This window comes from Telmatherina bonti (assembly GCF_933228915.1).
Source record: "Telmatherina bonti genome assembly, chromosome: 13".
Taxonomy (NCBI): Eukaryota; Metazoa; Chordata; class Actinopteri; order Atheriniformes; family Telmatherinidae; genus Telmatherina; species Telmatherina bonti.
Genome location: NC_136611.1, coordinates 10,204,618 through 10,227,971, shown reverse-complemented (window position 1 = coordinate 10,227,971; position 23,354 = coordinate 10,204,618). Strand labels below are relative to the sequence as shown.

Here is a 23,354-nt window from a genome sequence, read left to right as displayed (position 1 = left end):
CGGCTTCAGACGAAGCTTCCCGTGGAGGATGTAACAAGTTTTAGACTGATGAGAACAAGTCATGACGAGAATAGAAAATACAGCTGCATCAAAACACTGCATAAGAAATATGAGATCTCTTTGTGTAAAAAATACATGTTTTTCCAGACACAATAAATTATCATGATTAATAATCGTGATTACAATATTGCTTAAAATAATCATGATTACAATATTGCTCAAAATAATCGTGATTATTATTTTGGTCATAATCGTGCAGCCCTATTTAGTACCACATCAGAACAAAAAAGTATCTAATTTTCTCTATTAAATTAGACATATTCCTGCTGCCCCCTAAACGTATCATTTGTGACAATTATGTAACGTCTTTGTGGCATGTTACTGTTTCAGAGACTTTCTCTGTCTATGCATTATCATCTTTTGGGAACATCCAGTTTCTCTAAACTATAACATCCTAAACATGTCTGTGAAATCATTATGTTCAGACAGCTCAGCGGTGTTTGCTTTATGCAGTTCAATCTGACTGTAGATTGAAACATTTTACTCTGCTAACGTTCGTCTTTGGCTGAAGGATTTCATGCTGTATGTTTCTGAACATCACTGTAAAAAGTGCACTGCATCGTTATTAATGATGGAATTATATGAGGTATTCAGGAGCTGTGGGAGCTGCATGAAAGCAGTAACACACATTAACTAGAGGTGAAGTCGATTACCTTTTAATCTTTTTTTTTTAAACTAAAATACTTACTTATCAATAGTTCCTGCCATGAAGTAAACCATTGGAAAGCAGCAAATGGCCTCTAAGAAGTGGTTGTCTGGTCTGCAGAAAACAGGAAACAGGGCTGAGCATCAGACACTAATTATCTCGGCAGACGCCAGCGACAGATTACGAGACCGTTCCAGTCATTTTCTGAATTTTGCTCACTGATGAGGGGCTGGGAATATTCGTTTCTTCTGGAAACAAGAGGGAAATCAATATTTAATTCTGCAACGCACTGGGAGGGCTTATAAAAACTGGTTGCTATGGAAACTCCTGAGGCTGTCACACATTCCTTGTCTTTCCTGGCTCTGTGTTTGTGCCGTTGGTTTCAGCGTTGATGAAGCTGAAGTTAATGAAACCCTCAGCGAGTTAGAGCAGAAACACGCGTCTAAAAACACAAACCATTTTAAGCTCCAGTCATTCCGTCAGCTTTTCTATTGAAATAAATTTGGTTGTTATGAATTGCAAACATATGAAACACATTTTCCCTTCCTCTTACAGTAGCTAGCATGCAAGACTGTGCAAAACACTCATCACTTCTTAGAGGAATATGATATCTTGAATGGTCTTGTATATCTTTACCAGCTAGATGGTTAGAGAGGTTGACTAATCTTACGGGTAGTCCAGCAGTAGCACGATGGGGTTGAGCTCCTTTCTGGGTCGATAATAAGCTCGCAGAGGAACTATGAAGTTGTAGAGACCATTTCCCGCAGTCTCCGCAGACACGATAATCAGCTTATTCTTGAAGCCGTACGCCTTGGCATCCTCAAAGCTGTTATGTGTGCAGCCCTGGGAGAAGACGGAGTTCAACAGGAAGTCAGTCAGACTTTTTGTTGCTGTGATCTTTTAGGACAAACTTGAAAAACTTATAGGGAAAAAAAAAAAAAAAAGAAGGAGAGAACGAGATGGAAAAAGGGGTGATGGATGTGGGTAAGTTTTGCTGACCTTATCGAGACGAAGGCAGCAGAACGGAGCTTTTTGTGGCAGGAGGTGGCACAGAGTTGGGGAGCTGCCGATGTACGGTGAGTTGGGAGGGTAGCCCTTCACAAAACTTACAAACAAGAAACAGAAAATCAGTCAGTTCTTGCGCTTATTCCATCACGTCATCTGAACGTTTCCTCTGAAAAGAAGAGTTCCCAGCAGAACATGACTCGCTCATAACGTTCACATTTTAAGGAAAAATGCATTAATCTCCTCAGTTGTTTCCACAGTTTTCCAGAAAATGTTGAACACAACCAAACAGACAACCTTACATGCATTTTATTATAGCATTTACCCCTCCAGGATCATAAACAGGCTTTTAAACAGCAAAGATTTCTTTGACTATAACCGAACGCCTCTCCCTTCTGTTAATAATCACACTACGGTTCTGAAATTATAATGATTTTTTTTTTTTCTTTTAGCTTATTACATTCTGATGCTGCTTTGCTTGAACAGCTGAAGTTTATAATCCTGGAGGACGAATGCCAGTAAGAAGTCTGTTAAGGTGAATTTTTTCTTGTTTTTATCCCCTTTGACTCATAAATTTACCAGCTTCAATAACTCCAACTAGTTTTTGTTTGCCTTCTAGACCAGGGGTGTCCAGCACTGGTCCATGAGGGCCACCATCCTCTAGGTTTTTCAGACACACTTGACTCAAATTAACGAGTCCATGCGCAGAACTTCACAGGCGGTTAGATCCATTTAACTGGAGTCAGGTGTGTTGAAGCAGGACTCAGCTGAAAACCAGCAGGACAGCAGAGTCTTTAGACGTCCCTGTTCTAGACCAATGATCCTCAACCCTGCTCCGTAGGGCCCACTCTCCTGCAGGTATGGTTAGATGTTTCCCTTCTGCAACACGTGGACTAGTCTGCTAATGAGACGAAATCTTTGGGAAACATCATAAGTCTGCAGGACAGTGGGTTTTGAGGACTGGAGATGGGGACTCCTGCTATGAACCAGGAATAAAAGAATTCCAGCTGTGGTTATGGTTGTAGTTGGGACGTGATGGCCACATGATGGCACTGTAGGACCTTTAGTTCATCTACACGCCTGCAGTTATACAGTTGTGCTCTTATATATTCATCCCCTTTCATTAAAGAAAAGGCTGAATTTACAACAGTTGCTCAAATAACTGGAGACTTATAAAAAGGAACAATAAATAAAAATTTGCAAAAATATAATTTAGTAATGTAAGACACTTTTATTTCATTTAATTGAGTTGAAGAAAGAAAAAACAAACAAACAAATTGGTCCTGGACAAATTAGAGCACTTCTCTGTTGAACAGTGAGACAAAATACCTGTCAACAGGTGCAGAAGTCTGACTGAGAGGAACAGAAAACACCTGACTGGAGCGGAAACATTAAAGGATTGTTCAACACAATATTAGTTTATGAGTAATGTAATATGTAATAAATTATCTTATTTGTTTGCTTTTTAAAAAAATATTTCTATTGAACCAGAATTAGAAAATAATGTCACGATTTTCATAAAATTTTTATTTATTATTACTTGAGTCAATTTCAGCTTATTTTACAGGCAGCTGTTTTTTTCCTTCTTTAATGAAAGGGTATGAATAAATATGAGCACAACTGTAGCTAAAACTTTTAACAGACTACTCAAGTAATATGTGCTACTATAGCAGAAATTCTGATTGTTTTTAGATATTTGCACATTCAGTTCATTTCTTTTACAACAACAATCCCAAGAACCTCTTTCTGAGTCTTCCTATGACTTAATGAGATGAAATGCAGCCAATTTACAAAGGAGCATGAACAGTAAACGCACAGCTCCAAATCTACATCTAAAACACAAGTGTGTCACTTACTCTGACCCAACAGAGCCCTCCTCATCTGATTGGTTGTTTTCATCCTCTGATTGGTCGCTGAGAAGGTCACAGGGCAGAATGGCCGAGGAGTCAGCGATTTCCAGGACTGGTGCGATGCTTGGCCTGCGGCTTCCAGCGCCATTCTCCGTCGGCAAGGTCAGTTTGCCGCTTTCCTCGGGAGGATCAGGATGCTGGAGATCTATAGCTACAGTACCTGGAAACGACAGCAGCAGCTGTGTAGATCATACACAGCACTTTTACAATAATTTGCACACAAAAAGCTCTGGGGACCCAGCATCTTAACAAATCAAATCCTTTTTACACCCTTCAGCTCAGCAGTATCACCTTGAGGGGAAATAACTTGATCTGCAATGACTGGCATGCAAACAGCAGTGACACTTTCCCCCAACATGCATCATATCAATATAATGCATGGTCACAGCACAGGGAACTGGTGAGGTATCAAATGCATCACGAATGTGCAGAGCATACAGTTGTGTTCATATTTATTCATACCCTTTCATTAAAGAAGGAAAAAAACAGCTGCCTGTTAAATAAGCTGAAATTGACTAAAGTAACAATAAATAAAAGTTTTATGAAAATCATTACATTATTTTCTAATTCTGGTTCAATAGAAATATTTTTTTAAAAAGCAAACAAATAAGATAATTTATTACATATTACATCCCTCATAAATTAATATTGTGTTGAACAATCCTTTAATGTTTCCGCTCCAGTCAGGTGTTTTCTGTTCCTCTCAGTCAGACTTCTGCACCTATTGACAGGTATTTTGTCCCACTGTTCAACAGAAAAGTGCTCTAATTTGTCCAGGATTAATTTGTGTTTTTTTCTTTCTTTCTTCAACTCAATTAAATGAAAAAACAGTGTTTTTTATTACTAAATTATATTTTTGCAAATTTTTATTTATTGTTCCGTTTTTATAAGTCTCCAGTTATTTGAGTGACTGTTGTAAATTCAGCCTTTTCTTTAATGAAAGGGGATGAATACATATGAGCACAACTGTATATGTCACAAACAAGTAAGACAAGTGTGAAACAACAGTGAATTAAAACTGAATCTTTAAATTGTAAAGATTAGTTAGTGTATAAGGAATGAAGCACCATGCACAAACTTACCAAATGAAGTGGCCTGATCAACTTTTACCATCAAAGAAAAAGCACATCATGATAATGTCAGCCAACAAAGTAAAAATAAAGCATGTCAGAGAAAATAATAACATGCATATAAAGTCACCAAAGCAGCCATTCAGAAACGATCAGGATGAAATTTAGGATCAACAAGAAAAAGCATCGTTGTTCTGTTTTAACTAGGCCACCACATGATAAAGTTGTACTCAATTTAAAAACTTATTTCTTGTTTTTCAGTCTCACCCATGCTGGCGATTATGCTGTGCACAGGCAGCCTGGAGGGGGCGTCGTAGAGGCCGGTGACAGGCAGACCCTTGTTGTGCTTCTCCTCCTGCTTGAAGATGAAAGCCGAGTTCTCCTCCTTAGTAATGTTGATATAGTAGCAGGTGTCGGTAGCAGCCATGATGTGGCGGGGTCCAGGGTTCAGGAGGATGCTCTTATTTTCCTCCCTCTTCACTCCGATCAAACACACGCCGTACCTGAGAGGTAGTAAGAAAAAAAAAAAAAAAGACTTCAGCTCCACGGTTTTTTTTTGGGTTCCCAGAGACATAATAATTACTCTAATAGGATTAAATCTTATGATAGTGAGTCAAGATTAAGCTAATGGAGGATTTACTGACTTCTTGTGGGCATGGAAGGACGCGTAGGTGAAGCTCTTTCCGTCATACTCTCCGAAAAACTTGCTGTCACACAAGCGGATGTGGTAGACCTCGTTTCCGGAGCAGCGTCCATACGTCCTCTGCCACTGCTCCGGTGACATCTGCCCCTCCCTGGAAAATGATCATCAGCACATTTACTGTTGGAATTAGACTTTCACAGACTGTCTTTAAGGAACCAATACAGCTAATGATTAAAATATACGGCTGAATATAATAATGTGGCCATTTATCATGACTATGGCTCAACTATGGTTTTAATTTATGAAACTGCTTTATTCTCATTTCCCAGCATAAAAACAACCCGAATAAAATGGATAAAATCAACCCTCCTCTAACCCTGATCTCCGCAGTTCTCTCAAATCTACAGAGCAACATTGTTCATAAGTTTAAATGAACACCCGCCACAGAAACGTGCACTAAAATACATGTCACACTCACAGCTACAAGCCAGAACATGTCTCCATAATGAGTGTTAAAATGAAGGCGTTATGTTTCTGTCAGAGCTGAGAGGCCTTGCAAAAACATGACTAAAAGTCAGGTTAATGATCTAACTGGTGGTTTTAACGGTGATGTAAATGTACTCCAGCTGTCCCTGTAACGACAATCCCTCTTCTTTCACCTGATCTTTAAGCTTGTGTTGAATCTCAACGTCGGAACAATAAATACAAGGCAAACGTGAGACAATTTGCAGCCACCCTTTTTCTCAGCTGAGTGTGAGATGTGAAAACCGGTCACTGGGCTGGTGCTGAAACATGCAAATGAGATGATGTTAAGAAAAGAAAAGCCTGGACTGAATATGGGTCAGAACTGGGTCCTACATGCATAAAACCATGTATAACACACTGAAGTAAAATTGATTAAATCATCTTTTATGGGTTCTAGTTGCTAGGTCCATCATTTATTTATATACAGTAAGTATAAATAACAAATGAATATTAAACACAGACATGGTGCTTAAAGCTTCGCAAATTGAAGATGAAGATCACTGGTGTTTCCATGTACACTACAGGACATACAACACAGCCATATTTGTTAACTTCATAACTAGCATTCTATATTTACACTGTTAATATTTCATCAAAGTTTCTTCCTTGCAGTTTGAAAAAAATAAAAATTCAGAAAGGAATCATTTGAGGGGAATATGCTCTCCTGCACAGTTTGACAAGTTTATCGAATAAAGGTGACGCTGAAGTCAGATCGTCATTAGCTTTGTGCAGAAATTAGCCGAACACACCTACTAGCAGACGCCTTGAAGGCTCACCAAAACACCTCATTGTTTTGTTAATCTGTTTTAATCTTGGCTGGCTGATGGATCTGTTATTCTTTGGATAAAACCAGTGATTCTATGAATAATGTGTGTGTATATATATATATATATATATATATATATATATATATATATATGTATGATTGTATGTATGTATATCTTAGGGCTGTGACGATATGCTTTTGTCCCAATTCAATAGCGATTTTTTTGAGTGCTGATTTGATTGAAATTGCGATTCTCAAAATTCTTGGATATTGCTGATTTTTTTTAATTCAATTTAATTTTTTAAAAATCAAAATATATATATATTTATATATATATATATATATATATATATATATATATATATATATATATATATATATATATTTATATGTATGTATGTATGTATATATATATATATATATATATATATATATATATATATATATATATATATAAAAATAAATATATGTATATATATATATGTATGTATATGTATATATAATTAATAATATGTATAGATATTATTAATAGAATCAGTTTTTTTTCCCCAAAATGTAAAAATTCAAAATGATATATAATTTATTGACAGTGAATTAAAATACATCTTTATTTTAATTTGCACAAACACAATAGAGTGTACTCACTGTCCTCTGGAGGTGTGAACCAGGAGAGTGACCAGTGTGGACGTGGCTGGACACACACAGTTGAGCGCCAACATGGCATACTTAAACTCTTCTTCACACACTACATGATCTGTTGAGAGACAGCAACTGCAATTACAGGTAGGATTAAAACCAGAGCAGTCATTATTTCCTACATTTTCCCATGCTTACCGGCAAACTTGACGTGAAATTTATTCTCTGGTTTGAGAATCTGGACGTAAAGAGGGCAGTTTGGAGCAAAGTCTTTTGCAGCCCATGCCCTCAAAATCGTCTGATGGTCCTGCGGGGAAGGAAATGTTTTCCACCCTGTGACTCATTTATAAATGCGACAGGAAATTTATGGAGCTTAGCGTTTAATCAGAGAGATTCAGTATTAGCTCCATATTTAATAGAGTTATGATATCATCTAAATATCTCAAACTCTCCTGGCAAATATGAAAAGCAAGTAGAGTGTGAAGGGAAATTGCAGCTTTTAAATGATTCTTATCATTAGAGGGTTCACACTGTAAATAGACTCTGCATCCGCTTTGATTATTTCACTGTTTATGTGACTCACAGCAGCAGTTCGGTCGACTTCGTTCCTGCTGCTAAGGATGAAGCAGGCCTCGGCATCGTCCATCCTGTTGAAAGACAGACAAATAATAATGTGGTTAGGCTGGGCGCTGAGGGGAGGGGGTGCACAGCAGATCAGTGCTGCATATGGATGACTGTTAGTTCTGCATTACAACATCTGAACACATTAGCTGGCCTAAAAATGTGTGATGTTAGCCGGCTTTAGCCTCCAGAATAATGTATTCATAGAAGATAATTCACATGATACATCTGTGGCGCTTACTAGGCTGAGTGAAACTGAATAGAAGTGTATGAATTTGCAAAATAAACTAATCAGCTCCACATTTAAGCAGGATTCCTGGATAAATTTAGCAATAAACCAACAGTTTTACTCAACTTCCCAAGTATCTCATCATGTCTCACTAATGCAGGAAATGTTGGCAGGTCAAACTAGCTTCTATTCCTGTCAATGTGTGCACATGAACAGAACATTGATGTCTTCTAACCCTAACCCATCCATCCATCTTCTGCCGCTTATCCGGGGTCGGGTCGCGGGGGCAGCAGCCTAAGCAGGGAAGCCCAGACTTCCCTCTCCCCAGCCACATTTGCCAACTCTGCGGGGGGGATCCCGAGGCGTTTCCAGGCCAGCCGAGAGATGTAATCCCTCCAGCGTGTCCTGGGTCTTCCCCGGGGTCTCCTCCCCGAGGGACGTGCCTGGAACACCTCACCAGGGAGGCGTCCAGGAGGCATCCTGACCAGATGCCCGAGCCACCTCAACTGGTTCCTCTCGATGCGAAGGAGCAGCGGCTCTACTCTGAGCCCCTCCCGGATGACTGAGCTCCTCACCCTATCTCTAAGGGTGAGCCCAGCCACCCTGCGGAGGAAACTCATTTCAGCCGCCTGTATACGAGATCTCGTTCTTTCGGTCACGACCCACAGCTCATGACCATAAGTGAGGGTAGGAACGTAGATCGACTGATAAATCGAGAGCTTCGCCTTCTGGCTCAGCTCCTTCTTCACCACGACAGACCGGCGCAGAGCCCGCATTACTGCAGACGCCGCACCGATCCGTCTGTCGATCTCACGCTCCATCCTTCCCTCACTCGTGAACAAGACCCTGAGATATTTAAACTCCTCCACTTGAGGCAGGACCTGACCCCCGACCCGGAGAGGGCAATCCACCCTATTCCGGCTGAGGACCATGGTCTCAGATTTTGAGGTGCTGATTCTCATCCCAGCCGCTTCACACTCGGCCGCGAATCGCTCAAGCGAGAGCTGGAGATCACGACCAGATGAAGCCAACAGGACCACGTCATCTGCAAAAAGCAGGGACCCAATCCTGAGGCCACCAAGTCGGATCCCCTCAACCCCTCGGCTGCGCCTAGAAATTCTGTCCATATAAGTTATGAACAGAATCGGTGATAAAGGGCAGCCTTGGCGGAGTCCAACCCTCACCGGAAACGAATCCGACTTACTACCGGCAATGCGGACCAAGCTCTGACACCTGTCGTAGAGGGACCCTCTCCCTGAGCCGTCACCTTATCGTGGTGGAGGGGTTTGTGCGTCCCGAAGATCCTAGCAGCTATGTTGTCGGGGGCTTTATGCCCCTGGTAGGGTCACCCATGGCAAACAGGTGTCTAGGGGAGGGACCAGACCAAGCACGGCTCATAGACCCCTATGATGACGACCAACCTGGGCATGAATGTTCCCTTGCCCGGACGCGGGTTACCGGGACCCCCCCTCTGGAGCCAGGCCTGGAGGCGGGGTACGAGAGCGAGCGTCTGGTGGCCGGGCCTTCGCCCATGGGGCCCAGTCGGGCTCAGCCCGAAAGGGTTACATGGGCCCCACCTCCCGTGGGCTCACCGTCTGCGGGAGGAGCCGTAGGGGTCGGGTGCAATGTGAGCTGGGCGGCAGCAAGGGGCGGGGACCCTGGCAGTCCGATCCCCGGCTGCAGAAGCTGGCTCTAGGGACGTGGAACGTCACCTCTCTGGTGGGGAAGGAGCCTGAGCTTGTGCGCGAGGTTGAGCGGTTCCGACTAGATATAGTTGGACTCACCTCGACGCATGGCTTGGGCTCTGGAACCAGTACCCTCGAGAGGGGCTGGACCTTCTTCCACTCTGGAGTTGCTCATGGTGGGAGGCGCCGAGCAGGTGTGGGCATTCTCATCAGCCCCCAGCTTGGTGCCTGCACGTTGGGGTTTACCCCGGTGGATGAAAGGGTAGTTTCCCTCCGCCTCCGGGTGGGGGGACGGGTCCTGACTGTTGTCTGTGCTTATGCACCGAACAGCAGTTCAGAGTACCCACCTTTTCTGGGGTCCTTGGAGGGAGTGCTGGAGGGTGCTCCTTCTGGGGACTCCATTGTTCTGCTGGGGGACTTCAATGCTCACGTGGGCAATGACAGTGAGACCTGGAGGGGAGTGATTGGGAGGCATGGTCCCACCCCTCTGAACCCAAATGGTGTTTTGTTATTGGACTTCTGTGCTCGTCATGGATTGTCTATAACGAACACCATGTTCCAGCATAAGAGTGTCCATATGTACACCTGGCATCAGGATTCCCTGGGCCGCAGTTCAATGATCGACTTTGTAGTCGTATCGTCGGACCTGCGGCCACATGCCTTGGACACTCGGGTGAAGAGGGGGGCGGAGCTGTCAACTGATCACCACCTGGTGGTGAGTTGGCTCAGATGGTGGGGGAGGAAGCCGGTCAGAGCTGGCAGGTCCAAACGTGTTGTGAGGGTCTGCTGGGAACGTCTGGCTGAGTCCCCTGTCAGAGCGAGCTTCAACTCCCATCTTCAGCAGAGCTTCGAACATGTCCCGGGTGAGGCGGGGGACATTGAGTCCGAATGGGCTGTGTTCCGTGCCTCTATTGCTGAGGCGGCCAGCCGGAGCTGTGGCTGCAAGGTCGTTGGTGCCTGTCGTGGCGGTAATCCCAGGACTCGTTGGTGGACACCAGCAGTGAGGGATGCCGTCAAGCTGAAGAAGGAGTCCTATCGGGCCTTCTTGGCCTGTGGGACTCTGGAGGCAGCTGATGGGTACCGACGGGCTAAGCGGCATGCGGCTTCGGCCGTTGCCGAGGCAAAAACTCGGGCATGGGAGGAATTCGGCGAGGCCATGGAGAAAGACTTCCGGACGGCTTCGAGGAGATTCTGGTCCACCATCCGGCGGCTCAGGGGGGGGAAGCAGTGCTCCATCAATACTGTGTACAGTGGAGATGGGGTGCTGCTGACCTCAACTCGGGACGTTGTGGGTCGGTGGAGGGAATACTTCGAAGACCTCCTCAATCCTACCAACACGTCTTCCCATGAGGGAGCAGAGCTGGTGGACTCAGGGGTGGACTCTCCTATCTCTGGGGCTGAAGTCGCTGAGGTGGTCAAAAAGCTCCTTGGCGGCAAGGCCCCGGGGGTGGATGAGATCCGCCCGGAGTTCCTTAAGGCTCTGGATGCTATGGGGCTGTCCTGGCTGACACGCCTCTGCAGCATCGCGTGGACATCGGGGGCAGTACCGCTGGATTGGCAGACTGGGGTGGTGGTCCCCCTTTTTAAGAAGGGGGACCGGAGGGTGTGTTCCAATTGCAGGGGAATCACACTCCTCAGCCTCCCTGGTAAGGTCTATTCAGGGGTCCTGGAGAGAAGGGTCCGCCGGATAGTCGAACAAGAACAGAACATTGATGTATCCTAACCCTAACCCTAAAAATAAAATAAATAAAATAAATAAATAAATAAAAAAAAGAACAGAACATTGATGTATCCTAACCCTAACCCTCACCCTAAAAATAAAATAAATAAATAAATTAAAAAAAAAGAATAGAACATTGATGTATCCTAACCCTAACCCTCACCCTAAAAATAAAATAAATAAATAAATAAATAAAAAGAATAGAACATTGACGTCTTCTAACCCTAACCCTCACCCTAAAAATAAAATAAAATAAATAAATAAATAAAAAACAAGAATAGAACATTGATGTGTTCTAACCCTAACCCTAAAAAATAAAAAAATTAAATAGAATAAAATAAGAATAAAAAAAGAATAGAACATTGATGTGTTCTAACCCTAACCCTAAAAAATAAAAAAATAAAATAGAATAAAATAAGAATAAAAAAAGAATAGAACATTGATGTAAAGTGAAAACCTATTAGACTACTTTTAGCTAAAATATTTATCTTGAAGATAAAACAAGACAAAATGCACTCGACCAAAACCTTTCCAGAGAAAATGCACGTAATTTTCATAGATCTGCACGCTTCTGGGAATCCAAGTCACGCTGCCATGTTTTCACTCACTTGGCTCTCATCAGGTCCTGGTCTTTGAGGGCAGACCCTTGCAGGTAGATAACCCTCTGGGACCACAGAGGGATCTGGAGGATGCGACGAACCTGAATGTCTATCTCTGTTGGACACAGGATCACAACGTAGTAGTCCTGGAAGCAGACATAAGATAATTAATTTAATCATCATCAAGACTTCTTTTTAGATGCTTGATGCTTCAACATGGCTGAAAACACTGAGCATAAAGAGATCAAATGAAACAACACTTGGGGGGGAAAAAACAAAAACAAACTTTGCACATTAATTGCAAATATCACAAGAATTTTATCCCAAATGACTCAAAATCTTTAAATGTTTTTGGAAGTTTAAATTATGTCTTTGTGCAACTATCTTACAACTTCTTTTGAGGTTAAAAAACAAATTTAATTACAAATCTACTCTTCCTTCCCTCCTCTGTACCTGTAGTCTGGGATGAGCGTAGAACTCGTTGAGGAAGTCCATCAGCAGGTCTATCTTGAGTGAGCTGACACACAACACCACATGTTTCTCTGTCTGTGCTCGGTGGCGGCTGTAGTTCCCCCCCAGCTTCTGGCTCTCCATCCACAGGTACGCTAGCTCCTCAAACTGACACAATGAAGACAGCACTGCTGTGAAGTCCAAAAGTAGCAGGAATAAATAGCAAAGCAAAGTGATAAATTTGTTTGTCTGGATGCAGATGGTGTGAAAACTGCAGATGAGTAGTTTTCCAATGACAGGAGAAATTCCCATTTCTCAGCCTATTTATTCCGCAGGGACAGCGAACCCTTCAACATGTTTGAAAGATGACGTTATTAAGCCTTCAGTCAGTAGTTGGATGCAGTGACTGTGAGCCAGAGTAAATGTGAGCAAATTTAGAGTGAGATGAACTCCTTCCAGAGCTAAATATCCTCTGAAAAGGAAGCACATTATTAGACTTTAATACGCTGTCACCTCACATCGACTTCAAGAATCTTAATATTTGATGATAAACCTCATCAAGGACAGCTAAAGATGCAAGAAGCTAAAAAAAAAAACTGCAAGTGTAAGAGAACTAATGTGTAAAAGCCCTCAATGCACTTCGGTAACAGCTCATTTAATCAACACAGTCCATACCTGGAGTGGGAGGACCACCAGAGCAACACATATGAGGATGACAACCAGCAGCTGGGATGGCCAGATCTGCGGCGTGACGTCTCCGTAGCCCACGGTGGAGAAGGTGACGATGCAGAAATAAAATGAGTCAAACAAGGACAGGTTCTTCCCAGCTCTCTCAAGGTGCTGGATCCCACAGGCTCTGCAGAAAAATTAGGAGTTAGGCGCAGCAGACTAATGTCCTGCGGGTAAATATAATTAAAATGAAACACATAAACACGCATCTTGCTGAGCGAGTTTGCTTCAGGATTACAAACGATCCTGTCCGACAGAGAACATCAAAGTTCAATTTGACCAAGATGAAAGGGCAACAAAGTCGATGCATCGTATCTAGTTTAACGTGACGTTGTCAATTGTTCCATCAGTTCCTTCTTGTGTTAATTTATTTGTGGGCCTTTTTTTCCCCTAATAGATCACAGAATGAATGAAACCCTGAGGCACGGGGAATTTAGCTGTCTAACCAGACAATGAGATGAGGAGGAGGCGGATTGTTATCACAGTTCAAGGAGCTGAAGATCTGTGGACTGAGGCATCCTTTATGAATGCAGAGTATCAAAAAGAGCAAAGAATGAAGTATTGTTGAATAATGTCATATCAGTTTGTGATGAACCCTCTAATAATGTCCCAGTAGTGACACTGCTACGTGCAACGTTGTGCAGGAAGGAAAAGTCATTAAAATGTTATACAACTTATTAGGGCTGTGGCGATATGCTTTTGTCCCGATTCGATTAGATTTGATTCAGTTTTTTGGGTGCTGATTCGAATTAAATTGCAATTCTCACAATTCTTCAATATTGCTGATTTTTTTGTAGATTAAAAACGAAAGAAAATGTAAAAAACTTTTTTTTAATCGTCATTTTTCTTGATTTCCATTAGGAAAAAACAACCCAGTAGCCAGACCATCATTCTGCTGCTATAATGCCCAAGAAGACAAGTAAAAAGATCAATAAAAACAATAAAAATGACAAAAATTTCATAATGTATTATTCTTATTTATTTGGAAAAAAAAAGATTTTTTGTGAAGAAAAAATATATTTTAAACTTTTAAAGCAAAACTTCCTGATTTTCGATTTCAATTATTTTTTTTTTTTTTATTATTTTCCCATCCCTACAGCTTATGTACAATCACTTACAAAATTACCAAATTCAGAAATGTTGTACCAAAAACTCTCCTCCTGCTAGATTACACACATTTTGATGACTTTTACAACTGGAAATTTTTCCTAAACAGACCTAAGACTGCAGCAGAAGCAGAGGCATACTTGGGAATAACACAGACTTCTGCAGAAATCTTTTGTTTTTCTCTGCTTGAAGCACCAAAACACAACTTTTGACAGACACAACTTTTCTCACCCACACATCTGCATGTACGCACACATCTCTCTGCCTCCACCTGCACCTGTCAGCTGTTTGCACATGTGCAATGTTGCTTTTATTTCTTTTCAAGCAGATGTTGTGCGTGTGAATCCCACCCTCCTCCCAGGACGAAGGTATAACTATTTCCTGTGAGTGAAAATGTCTGAAGAGCCACAAGCGATGCTTTGGACAACCCGGCTAAAACTCTGTGCAACAAACCATTTCCAAACTGTGATATGTGAGAAAGGAGGTGTTTGTTGGAACTGGCAATACTCGGTGTTATTCATTATTTATTTATTATTATGCAGTTTTCCTTTTTTATTTTTTGGGACAATAGAAAACCGACTTTAACGTAACTGGTTGTTTCTAGTAATGATGCATTTAACTAATTTAATCATATTGTCAAACTTAAAATTCTTTTTAGAGGTATCTTCCAGTGTAATTTTACTCTGTCAGAGAAACTATGCGTATTTAAGTCTTCACCGCAGTGACAATAACTTCCACCAGCACACCATTTCCACAACTGAAGGCTGCTTGAGGAGCAGATGTTAACTCACCCGGTGAAAACCAGACACAGTAAGGTGCAGATGAGGATGAACACCTGGTTGAACATGGCAGAGTGTGTCCTCTGGATGGCACGATGGAAATCATTCTGGGTGGGGAAAAAGACGTTATTGTGTTGACTTGTTCTGTGTAACCGCTGATTTATTAAACATTGAAACACGTGTAAGATCTCAAGAAAATGAAGCATCTGTGAAAGATAGCAAAAGTTCATTAGAAGTCCTTGTCACACAGACTTTGCTCTACACTGATGCGAAGATGATTCCCTTGTTGTGCTGCTGGTGCTCGTTCGCACTGACTAAACCGAGACCGTCAAGTGTCATCTCAATGAGGACTTTCAAACTAGCATGTAATGTTGTGGAGGAAGAGGAGAGAACAGTGTCAGTGCCTCCAGCGGTATGTTCCACATCACTGAGTCTCCCTTTCGCATACAGTTTGGCTCTGTGCCAGCCTTCACTGCTGATTCAGACACCCCCCCCCATTCACCTCCGTACCCCCTTCAGTTTTATTCTACACTGACTTTAGACGTGTCACCTGCTATTTTATTCTACATCAAGCTTCTGAAATGTGATGAATTATACGTGACAGTCCAAACACCAGGAGGAGTCTCATCTCATCAGCCTGACTTGTATGGATTTTTCTGTCTTAGTTTATTAGTGAAGCACAAAACTGGTAAGAAAAAAAAAAAAGCTAATTACTGACATCTTTTTTAAAAAAAAATTTGATGACTTTCTGCAGCCAAAGCCAGAAGCTTCTTTTCTTTGGCCAAGCAGAATCCAGATCCTCCCACATTAGCATGCTGTCTATCTTGATATGTTGCAGCTCACGACTCATTTTCAGTTGCACCTTGTTAGCATGTCCTGCTTACTATCACATTCCTGCTGGCCCCGGATTCTACCATCTGCTAACTACCGCTTTGGCATGACGCTCTCATTCTGTCATGGCCTCATCTGAATCACAGCGAGAGAGCACATACGACACCGGCTAGATGTAATCTAACTGCCTTCGGTGTCACATACCAGCTCCTCAGCACCTATAACAGACTCTAAAGCGGGCTAATTTACAGATAGAGTAACTCAGGCTTTGAAATAATGCATTGCCTTGGGCAAACACCAGATTTATTCACAAAAAAGAAAATGTTATCTAACTCAAAAGGAAAAAATCTAGTCTGTTCATTTAAATTCTGCTTAGTTAAAGTCTTCTGCGTCCTTCATGCTCAGTTAGTTCTTATGTGGTTGCTGTAGTTAGGGTAAAAACTTGCAGAATTAAAGATATCATGCAGCTGCATTGACTCCCTTTAGTATTATCCAACTGCAGTGTACACAGCACAACACATCTAATATTTAGAGCTAGAAACATCACTTACAATCATGTTTTCCAGCGCGCCTTTGGCAAGCCAGCAGTTAAGAAATACTGGGACAAATATGTTTCTTAATGGAGCCCAGAAGATCTTGAGGAGGAAAAGGAAGACAAAAAGATGTATTAGTTAAGTAATGCTGAAAAAAAGCACCTGAACATATGCAGCTTGTGTATATATGTTCCGAAGAAATAAAACTAAAATCAACTTGTTATGTCTAAGTAAGCTTGTATGGATGATAACATCTTAAAATGTGGCTCATTACTGTCGCCCTCAGTCTGAAGGCGCTTGTGCTAACACACTGTTTTACAAAGCAGGAAGATCAGGGGATTTACTTACTGTTATAATAAATGGCACTGTATTAATCATCTCCAATATGAAGGATATCTGGAAGATCTGCTCCCAAATGTTCCCCTGCAGTGACAATGGATAGCAAATAATTCAATGAAGCAGTGAGAAAAGTAGCTAATGGTTGCAGCATCGATGGAGGATCAGATCTCTGACATTAAAGGAATAGTCCTGCACATGAAGGAAAACAGCTACAGTTCAATATGATTGAAGTCTTACTATATTTATACATTTTTAGTATTCGTATCCTAAAACAACAATCTTTATTGCATGTCTTTGTCTCCTGCTGGTGAAGCTAAGCTACCATATAAGAGTTCATATAAGACAAATAACTGCTTTATAATTAAGTCTTTCCATCATTTATAATCTACAGTATGCTGCATCCTTTGCTCTTTTAAGAGCACATTATATAATCCATCTTACCAATTATAATTGTGTGCTGAATTATCCATCCAATATTGCCCCAAATGAGGAAAAGCTCAGCATTTTTCAAACAGCAAAGGTACAAACATTGTTTATCCTCACGCTAACAGCAGACTGCGACCACAAGGAAGACTTTATCTTCAAGACAGGCAGCTGATAACGAACGCAAACCTGAATCATGACAGAACGAGGCTGCAGGACGGCATATGACTCACATACAGGGAGTAAAGCTCACATTTTATCCCATAACTTGTGTTGGATTCTGTCAATAATGGCGCCAATAAAAGGCTTGTGAAGGCAAATACTTTTCAATGCTTCAGTAAATCGGCAAACACAATACGTGGAATCTGTTCCACATGAGATAAGGACAGCAACAATACAAGACAGAAGAATAAAAACATGGAAAAAAAAGGAAAAGGATTAAATAAAAATTGTGTTTTATAACTGAAGATAACCTCAGGGATTGGAGGTATATAACAACTGTGCAACATATTTATTAATCTTAAACCAAAGGGAAGTTCAGGGAGGTGTTTTTACAAAGATCCTAAAGTAAACAAGTCAAGCATAAACTCAGGTTTTTTTTGGTTTTTTTTTAAATGTCATAATACCTGAGAAACATAACGGACCAGAAATTATTTCAACCTAAAAACATCCAACCCGTTAAAACATATTAAGTCCTTTTTTTTTTTTTCTAAATGCGAAGTCTTTATTTGTCTTTTAAAAAAAAAAGTAAAATAAAGAAGTACAGTACCAATTTTTTTTTTTAGGGATATTTACCATGTATCACCATGTGATAGGTCTAAATTTTTATAGTGTAATCTTTTGCTTTCTGGTGTCCATTAAAGGCCCAGAAGACAAAAATCAGATTGTATTCACAGGATTTTGAGCAAAGTTTGTACCATAAAGTGATGCCAAACGTCTCAGAAACTGTATACATATTTGTCACGTTGGGTCTTTTTAGGTTAACATCTCCATGTGATGCAGCTCAATTCAATAATCAGCGCCGTGTGTAAGGAATAACACCAGAAGGAATAAGAAGTATTTTTGTGTTTGTTGTTAAAAGGATCACCAGCGCCTGCATGCAGGGACAGTAATTTCACACCTCAGCTGACGCTTGGCTGTGCAAAGTCATTTTCCACACAAGCACATTACAATGCTGATGTGTTTGCAAGCAACCACCTCATAAAACTAAAGATATGGTTCATAGTTGGATAAGTTTTACATAAACATCCCACCCAGCTGTACAAACCTGCTTGCATAACATTTCTCCCTGACAGCAAACTGCGGTTGTTTTGGCTGCAGTAGTTTTAGTCCAGACAGAGCTGGACTTAAATCAAAACGTTGTAGGACGCCAGTAAGGATTAATGAGAGAAACTGAGCAGCGTGAAGGGGTCCCTTACCTTGTAGCTGAGATATGTGATAAGCATAGTCTCCAAGAAACTGATTAAGGCCACTGTCACCTGCAGCAGAGGGGAGACGGAGATGAATGAAAGTCGAAGTTGCAGACTCAGACCCTTCTGGCTTTTCAGCCTTCAAGGAGGAACTGTAGCACTTAATGTTTTTGTCTGATAAATGATTGCTGTGGTTTTTTTGGTGTTGAATTACACTTAGAGAACTCATGCATGGGAATTTGATTTATGTGCACTTGTCAGAGCAGCACCATCACGCTCACCTGTATTGCCCATACAGGCTCCCGTCTGTTCACAGAGAAAATCAGCTCCCTGTCAAAAATCATCCATAAATGTAAGACAACACGCTGAACACAATTAGGAAGATCCGGCGACATATTTTACTGAAACTTACCATTTGATTTGTTGTGGCTCTGTTGTATTAAGTACACTGCAGTTGTGATATTTTACACTGCAGAGAGACACAGCAGCACATGAAAGGCAAAATTAATGTGTGAACAGGATGTGAGGATGCACACGGAGGTGGGGGTGGGGGGGGTGGGGGATTATTCTGTTAGGATCGGACTTTTGTTTTTTGTTTTTTCCCAAATAAGTTGGCATTAAGTACAAAGTAACCTTGTAAAGTTGTTTCTGTTTTAGACACCTGATCACAAAAATAATTAGCTTCAATCCCCCCAAAGAACAGAAATAAACAGGGGAATTTTATTCCCAGACAAAGTTAATGTTCTGTGGGGGTTTTGTTTGGTTTGGGGCGAAGTTGTATGAAATATTACTGATAAAAAGAAGCTCATCAAACATAAATATCCAGAACATTTCACATAAATACATAAATCACTGCCCACAGCTTGATTGGTATCTCCTAAATGTGCTTCTTTATGCACTGGCCAACTGGAAAATACCTTTTTAGGAAATTATCTGGTTGGTTTGGAACAAATAGCAGAAATATTTCTAAGCTTTTCTACTAGGAAAAAAATGCTACAGATTCAACTTTCATTTTAGGATTTTAACATACAAACGAGAGAAAACTTTATAGATTACAAATAGCTTTTTTTTTTTAAAGAAAAAAATGTAGGTTAAAGGAGATGACAAAGTTTCTTCTTTTGTAGTTATTTATATAAGTTATGAGCTAATACTTTATGATTTCCCCGCCCAAAAAAGGCAATTATTTAGGCTATTAAATAAATCACAACCATCAGACACATAGTGGCACAACATTTAAAAAAGAATTAAACCAATAACTTAAACTAAACCAAACTAGAATAAAACAAATAAACTACACTAAAATAAAATAAAATATAATAAAACAAAATAAAATGAAATAAGAAGATGGATCAAACATTCAGACAAGTTGGTAACAGCTCATAATCTGAAGTAATCTGGACAGAAGTTTGTAAAACACGCGGAGGCAGTGAGATGACTACAAAAAGGAGTAAAAAAGAGAGAAAATAAGACATCAGACAACACGACATGGATGGAAGTGGCAGCGACTGTGAGGCTCACCATGAGCCTTTGGGGTCGTCCAGACTGACCCTCACTATGTAAAGGACACAGGTGAGAATCTTCAGTGCGAAGTTGAACAACCGTATTCTCAGGCCTACAGGAAACCAAAGGAAACAGCTGATTCAACAATATTCACACATATTCATTTTGCTACAGCTTTTTTTTTATTTTATTCTTTTATAGCCTTGTATTGAAACTAACAACAAAAAGCCAAATCTGTTTGTTTCTGAGAGCTGCTACAGAAACAGCAGCACTAAATGCCCATACCCTCGAAGCGTAACTAATGTAGATCCGTGCTACCCTGCTGCCTTGTCACCACTGATTTCCCATGATGCATAGCTTTCAAATCCTCATAGAATAACACGCCAGCTTTTTTGTGCAAAGAGCATGTTGAAGGAAAATGACTGACAAGCTCATTGCAAAGAGGTAGCGTTTCGAGAATCACGATTTTCTGTTTGAATAAGCATGAACAGCTACAAACCCCCCGTTTCTTCACGTGTTGTCAGAAAACCTGGAAAGAGCTGCTGCAGTTTACAGAAAATACAGTTTATAAGGCAAAAACAGACTTCACACAATTCTAGTGAGCTTGTGACATGCTATCATTTTTATTCAACGCAAATAGATCTCCAGACTTTCATAAATATACTGCGAAGCTCTTCTTTGGGTATTTCTGCCTTTTGTTCTGTTTTCTGTGGAGAGAAACCCACACTGCTTCGGTCATGTTGAGGTCTGGGCCCCATGCGACTTCTTACCACTGATATTCAGCCCAGTTGTTGAATAATTTAGAATATCTCAGCTTTTTCTCCCCGTTTGCCTTCCCTAACTAGAATTTCTCAGCGGTCCGTTTCTGATGAGGCCTCAGGGAACAGACACCAAAGGATGGAGGTCTAGATGCATCTCTGAGGTCCAGTGTCTGATTTTTTCTTTAATTTATCAACGTTTATCTGCTACAGACACTTCTTCCTTTGTCCTCAACTTTTGTGTCCTTTTTCTAGGATGCTGCCCACCATGCAGTGCTGTGTGACATGTTCAGCTAGTAACTCTTTGGGAATCACATTTTTAGTGCAGAAATACAGTTTAAAGTCTGTCAGACTTTGTTATCTTTGGCATTTTTGATAAAACACAGTAAAATAACTGGGAACTGAGTGGCAAAATCCCAGCAAGACAGAAATAAGTGGAAATGCAGCCAAATGAAAGAAGGAAAACTCTGACTTTCAGGAAGCATGGAGAACTTTTGCTTTAGATCACTTTAAAAGATTACAAAAAAAGAGCCTGACTTTGTGGAAACAGTGAGAAACGAGGAGTAGCTGGAGATTTGTGCACAGATCTGTGTGTACACAGATGAGCAGACACATAACCCACACCGTCAAATTAAACAAACTCGGCTGCAGAATGTGCTTATTATGCCAGAGGGTGGCACTAACTTTATTACTCCTTTCTAATCAGCATCTGCAGCTATTTAATGCATGTTGACATGGCATCCTTAAATGGATCCTGATCCACAGTTTAAATGATTTGATACTAAAAAGAAAAAATAAAACAACAGAGTAACAAAGACCTGCAGCCAAGAGTGACATTCGAATTAAACCGAGGCTTTATGTCATGGATTCTGGTAGCTTTAGTGATGATGACAAGTCGAGTAAAAGTCAGCAGTTGAGGATCTGGTCATAACCTGCTACAACGAAGGCTTCCCATAGTGAACATTTTTACAATTAAATGCAAATAAACAGCTTCCAGACACAGTGCACCAGACTGCCCAGCAGTTCTCTTTAGTACATGTTGTGGCATTGCCAATCTTATCTCCTAATGAGAAAAACACTGCAGCTCTGCATCGTGGGCCAAACCGTGTCCATGCTGAGCCACAATGTGCTTGCCCAAAGAAAGCATTTCACGAATAAGACGTTAACGTAATCTGAAAAGCCTAAGTGAGACAGAAAGCGGATATGTGCCATTACGGAGCACAATCAGATATTATGCTGCTATTTGTTCATTTAGCTTAGAGCAGATCTTGTTAGCTGTAAGCCTCTTACCATTTTTATCATAAGAGCAGAGTGGTTGAAGCTCCTGTCAGCTGTACTTACTTGACCTTTGGTTTTTGATGAAGAAAAGCTTCAGCCTCTCCTTGAAGGTGTTTTCATTCACGTAGAACTCTACCTGCACCCTGCGGGAACAGTTAGAGGTTCATTAAAGCTCCCCACACCAACACACAATCTCGCATTAATATCATGTAGCCAAGAGGGAGAAGAGCTCATAATGGTTCTGCACAAGCGGGAGTTAAGTGATGTGTGAGCCGTCATAAAAAGCCCTTTAATTTATTGTTACTTATAAACATAACAACAGCTGTGATGTTGACAGTCATGTTCAAAAAGGGCATTTAAAGTATTTATTTGATATTTTGACACAAGTGGAAGCAAAACAGCCAAGTTTCACAATTATGCAGCACATATACAGCTAACCTGCTTTTATTATATTTAACAATGCATGACAAAACTTTGCCACATACTCACTCAGTCGTGGTCTAAAACTGTAAAATCTGCAGGTAAAAAATCTAGCTTTGACTAAACTGCATTCTACTTCATATAACATCACATCTTAACTAAAAAAATACACATATTAGCTATAAAAGTTGTGCAATCCTTCTTCATTAGGTTTAATAATGGCAAAAAGTAAAGTAATACAGCAAAATGTGTATTAATTTGTAAATCAGCATGCATATACTCCTTTATTGTAATTTCATGAGACTGAAAGTGACTTGGGATTTTAACCCATCGTGTCCACAACAGTAGACACCAATTTAAACGCTGTTCTGTACTATATTAATAAGCCTGGATGGTATATTTGCAATTTTGCCACTTCAGTGGACATTAGGAGAGTCACCCAATGCACTGCCACTTACTGAAGAATAAACAAATACAGCAAAAAATGTCCTTTATATACACACATGTAATTACCAACTTTACCTCGGTGATAAACAGGACAAGAAAAAGATGCAAGTCAGTTTTTATAGAATATTTCTATTGTATAAATATCAAATTAAAGATACTTTACTTATCCCAGGGGGGAAATTCAAGCTTTTTTTTTTTTTCCCTGACTTTTTTCAAATCAAAGATATTTCATTAAT

General features: G+C 40.7%; 1 protein-coding gene across 1 annotated transcript in view; it reads right to left on the bottom strand.

Annotated features, from left to right (window-relative positions):
• kcnt1b (potassium sodium-activated channel subfamily T member 1b) overlaps positions 1-23,354 on the bottom strand; it is a 75,617-nt gene that overhangs the window by 10,731 nt on the left and 41,532 nt on the right. Inside the window, exons 2-21 of the mRNA XM_079251222.1 lie at positions 22,315-22,394; positions 20,234-20,327; positions 19,128-19,184; positions 18,997-19,045; positions 18,725-18,784; positions 16,893-16,967; positions 16,563-16,646; positions 15,193-15,287; positions 13,241-13,421; positions 12,569-12,733; positions 12,125-12,261; positions 7,845-7,908; positions 7,460-7,568; positions 7,271-7,379; positions 5,336-5,485; positions 4,959-5,194; positions 3,568-3,781; positions 1,706-1,811; positions 1,377-1,549; positions 749-820 (exon numbers count right to left, since the gene is read on the bottom strand). Of these exons, the coding sequence (XP_079107348.1) occupies positions 749-820; positions 1,377-1,549; positions 1,706-1,811; positions 3,568-3,781; positions 4,959-5,194; positions 5,336-5,485; positions 7,271-7,379; positions 7,460-7,568; positions 7,845-7,908; positions 12,125-12,261; positions 12,569-12,733; positions 13,241-13,421; positions 15,193-15,287; positions 16,563-16,646; positions 16,893-16,967; positions 18,725-18,784; positions 18,997-19,045; positions 19,128-19,184; positions 20,234-20,327; positions 22,315-22,394 (2,310 nt within the window). The remainder of the gene's footprint in view (positions 1-748; positions 821-1,376; positions 1,550-1,705; positions 1,812-3,567; positions 3,782-4,958; positions 5,195-5,335; positions 5,486-7,270; positions 7,380-7,459; positions 7,569-7,844; positions 7,909-12,124; positions 12,262-12,568; positions 12,734-13,240; positions 13,422-15,192; positions 15,288-16,562; positions 16,647-16,892; positions 16,968-18,724; positions 18,785-18,996; positions 19,046-19,127; positions 19,185-20,233; positions 20,328-22,314; positions 22,395-23,354) is intronic.